Source organism: Etheostoma cragini, chromosome 11 (genome assembly GCF_013103735.1).
Source record: "Etheostoma cragini isolate CJK2018 chromosome 11, CSU_Ecrag_1.0, whole genome shotgun sequence".
NCBI classification, from domain to species: Eukaryota; Metazoa; Chordata; class Actinopteri; order Perciformes; family Percidae; genus Etheostoma; species Etheostoma cragini.
Genome location: NC_048417.1, coordinates 24,462,036 through 24,466,221, shown reverse-complemented (window position 1 = coordinate 24,466,221; position 4,186 = coordinate 24,462,036). Strand labels below are relative to the sequence as shown.

The following is a 4,186-nucleotide window of genomic DNA, read 5'->3' as shown; positions in this document are numbered from 1 at the left end:
ACTATTTTTTGGGAAATAAAACTCTTGCTTTTTGGAATTTCTCTTGTGACTCCTCATGCCTAACTGCTTGGTCCCTCAATGGCAGATATTAACTTCTTTGCTTCTCTCTAAAGGATTTCTAACTTTTAACGTTTAGAAGAATTGTCTTTGAACTTGTTCTGAATGATGTTGCTCCAAATGTCTGACTTTGATGCCAGAGACTGTTGTTCATGTCCACTCTCTTACTAATATTTAGCATTGCTTTCTGTCCACTGTGACCTCCACCAAGTCATTTTACCTGTCTACACTTAAACTTGTAACTAATGATGTGGTGGATTGGAAAATATTCAAACTCATATAGATTTGTATTCTCATTTTGAATATTGGTTTTGGTTGTTTGGTCACACTTGTTGCCGCTTTTCTCTTTCGTTCCAGGCAGCTCCACACACCCACCAACATCCTCCTCCTCTCTCTGGCTGTCTCTGACCTTCTAGTGGGCCTTGTGCTGATGCCAGGAGAAATCTTCCGACAAACATCCTGCTGGGTTGTTGGTGACTTTGTGTGTGCTACCTATATTCTTCTTACAGTCATCATTACCTCAGCTTCAATAGGTGACATGGTGTTCATATCAGTTGACCGTTATGTGGCTATATGTGACCCTCTGCATTACACCACTAAAGTCACTGTAAGCAGAGTTAAATTCTGTGTTTGTCTGTGTTGGCTCTGTTCTGTTTCCTACAGCCTTCTCTTTGTAAAGGATCTTCCGACTCAAACTGACATATATAAAACCTGCTTCGGAGTATGTTTAATGTACAGTGATGACAACTCATTGCTTGCTGGTCTTTTTGTTACTTTTATTATTCCGGTGTCTGTACTCATAGCTCTGTATCTGAGAGTATTTGTTGTTGCTGTTTCTCAGGCTCGTGCCATGCGCTCTCACATTACAGCTGTCACACTCCAGCATTCAGTGACTCCAAAGGCAAAGAAATCAGAGCTGAAAGCAGCCAGGAATCTTGGTGTTCTTGTACTTGTGTTTCTAATGTGTTTCTCCCCGTTTTACATTACATCATGGACAGGCTACAACTCTGTTACTCTTTTGATTTTACCCTTTTTACCCATTCTGTTCTGTTTCAACTCTTGTCTAAACCCTGTGATCTATGCCTTCCTTTACCCCTGGTTTAGAAAAGCAGTTAAACTCATAGTTACTCTCCAGATACTGCAGCCTGGCTCCTGTGAGACCAACATGCTGTAGAGAGGCTGTGGAGGGACTGAGATCAGACTCGGTCTAAGGAAAGCAATGAGTGCTGTTCAGTGAGCAAGTAATCAAACACAGAAAGTGTAGACATGATTACCCGAATTAAAAGATGTCCCTTAAAAGACACACTTTCATGTACATGTATATTTTCAGTATAGAAAAAACATCTGCTGTTGTTTTTTTATGATAAAACCATCAGTACAAAAACATCATGTTCCCTTTCAGCTCAGCCACAAAAGTGCAATTAAACTTGTATTAATTATTTCACTTTAGTGTCATCCATTGTGTTACTGTATCACATTTCTTGCTACTCTGACACAAGTTTTAAGCACTCTAAAGTCTTTTGGGCAAAAAAATTAAACAACTAATTATTTGAAAAGACCGGATTACCTACAGTTAATAAAATAACTGTCCAGGCACATGTAGTTGTACAGTGCAATCATAGGACAGAAAAGAATCAAATGTGGAATCTGATGAGTCGCAATTTAAATCATATTTGATGTAAGTTCAATCTATTTAACGTACACATGATTTGTTGTAATGTAGCAAAAAATATACTAATAAATTAGACTTAATAATGTGTAATATCATGTATTCTTATTGATTTTTTTACAATAAGCGATATTATTTGGACTGAACAATAACAAGAGACAACAATGACACGGTGAAAACTACAGTGACAGTCAAAGCTATCAAAAGTTTGGGTGAGGGGGTGAGAGGAGCAGCAACAGATATGTAATTGCAGATTGTCCACCTTTAGAAATGTCAAACACCCAGGGACCTCATCGTCATCAAATAGAAAGAGACTCATTTGGTTACCGTGTTTCTAAGGACACGGGTCACCAGGGCGACACTGATCAGTGTAAGAGAAAGAACCAGATAATCTTACTGGCCGTTTTCCAATTGTCCCTAACTCTCACTAAGTGATAGGCTTTTTCATAGCTATGAAGCTGTATTTAGACAACACTTTGTGAAAAACCTGCAGCCCTTTCATTTATTTAAATAGGGTCACCGCATTGAGGCAGCAGAGCTTTGTTAAATAAAGGTGTCACGTCTGTAAATAGGGTCAGGAAAGAAGGGATTGGGTAAAGCCAGAGAGAAACTAGGGCTAGGGTTAAATATGATGGAAAAGTATCTGACTGTTTAGGTGTTTTTTCTGCCTTCACACTCCTGGGCATCTGAGTTTGATTGCTGCATTCAAACCTGCCCAAACGAACTGCACCAAGGGGGAAACCAACCCTAGTGTGATTCAACCAAACGTAAGGAGGCAGGTGTTAAAGCCTGTGCCATGCAACAATTATTGTTCAGTGTAGAGCTGCTTAAACTGCCACACTTATTCATGAAATGATCTGCTGAGTTGCCAGAAGATGGAGCTGTTGACTAGTATTTTGCAGGATGGACATGAAGTAAACCAGATTAATAGTGGTTTAGTCAAGTCAACCTTTGTCAAGTTCAAGACCAGGACTAGTGAGGACTGGTCAAATGAGAGACAGAAAAATAGAATCCTCTGAGATACTTGTTAATAATGTATGTGATGCAAGAGACGCTATATATTTTAGTGTAAGATAATCCTTTTGCATTATTTTTTGTAATGATTTAAAAGCAAGTGTAAAGTAACAACACAATTAGGCTACTGCTGGCAAAGGTGTCCCTAAAACGAGAAAACACACAAGGAAAACACATCCCATTTGTTCCCATTCTTGAACTTATCACTTGTCTTGAAGAATAAACAGTACAAAGTGTTCATCAGCATGTGTGTCTGTGGCCTAAATGAAAATGAATGATGGCTCCTCATATGATGCAGCCAGGCGTGTACCAGGCGACCAATGTCATTGCCAAGATGGATTTTCTAATAAACAAATACCTTTTTTCTGAACGAACATGATTCGATGGTTTTGTTTTGGAGGAGAAATTTACTTCAGGAAAAAAATGTAAAGGGCTGTACTCAGTCAAGACCAACGAGAATATTTGCTGGGACCAATGTCTCGAGTCCAGACTCCTAACCCTATCTTTGGATTTAATTTCCCTCTTTTCTGCAACAAGAGCTTACTGTCTCCCGTTTCTGCACAGTGAACACACGCATGCCACACTTCATACTATATCCACTCATTTATTTAATTAAAGGCCTGTCTTCTCTGTCAGTTCTGGGACAGGATTCCTACTGAGTGTTTCATCTAGACACAAACCACTCTGCTGTTTATTTACCTCAAGTTTGAACAAGCTGGAAGAGAGTAGCAGCTCCTTGTTTGTTAACTGACACATTTCATCGGGTTTTCTGACACGAGAGAAATAAACAAGTGGATAGAATGAAAAATGAGAGAAGGTCCTGATAGAGGAGACAGTTAGATCATTATAGGATTGAACCAGACACTTGAGTACGCTGAAACATGGTGACCCACAGACAGTTTGAGCCAGTGAGTTATCTAGCTGTTGTCGTGTCCCATCCCTGTGTCAACTTATTGCTCTGAGTCAGATTCACATATCTCTAGGTCATGGTTAAGCAGTCTCTGCAAAACTGCACGGACAAGTAGAATATGCTCATTCAGGGAGAAGATCAGAATTTCGTCAGGGTACAAAAACACAAATACTATTTTGTAGAGTGTAGCCCCGAATTTATTTTCAAAAATTGACTGACAAATGAGTTAGAAGAAGAATGTGTTTAAATACACCAAATGGAAAGGAACAGCCCCCAAGTGCAGGGAACTTACAAAGATTCAAGGTTGTTCGAAATGTCTCTGAAGAGGGAACATATTGTCCAGACCAGTGTCAGCTGCAGTTTTTTTTTTTTGTGTGTCTCATTGTCTTTGTCATCCCAATCTTCATCATGCTGTTTCATTAACCATTTTGTTAATTATCCACTGGCACTCTAGCCTCTATGGAGGACCAGGTCTACCATATTTAAAAATAAATACAGAAATAAATAAATGCTCAATAAATAAATAAGCATACAAT

The 4,186-nt window shown here is 39.0% G+C and overlaps 1 protein-coding gene across 1 annotated transcript in view; it reads left to right on the top strand.

Moving 5' to 3' along the window:
* Positions 1-1,301, top strand: part of LOC117952515 (trace amine-associated receptor 13c-like) — a 1,730-nt gene extending 429 nt beyond the window's left edge. Inside the window, exon 2 of the mRNA XM_034884880.1 lies at positions 415-1,301. Within this exon, the coding sequence (XP_034740771.1) occupies positions 415-1,231 (817 nt within the window). The 3' untranslated portion in view covers positions 1,232-1,301. The remainder of the gene's footprint in view (positions 1-414) is intronic.
* The last annotated feature ends 2,885 nt before the right edge of the window (positions 1,302-4,186 follow it).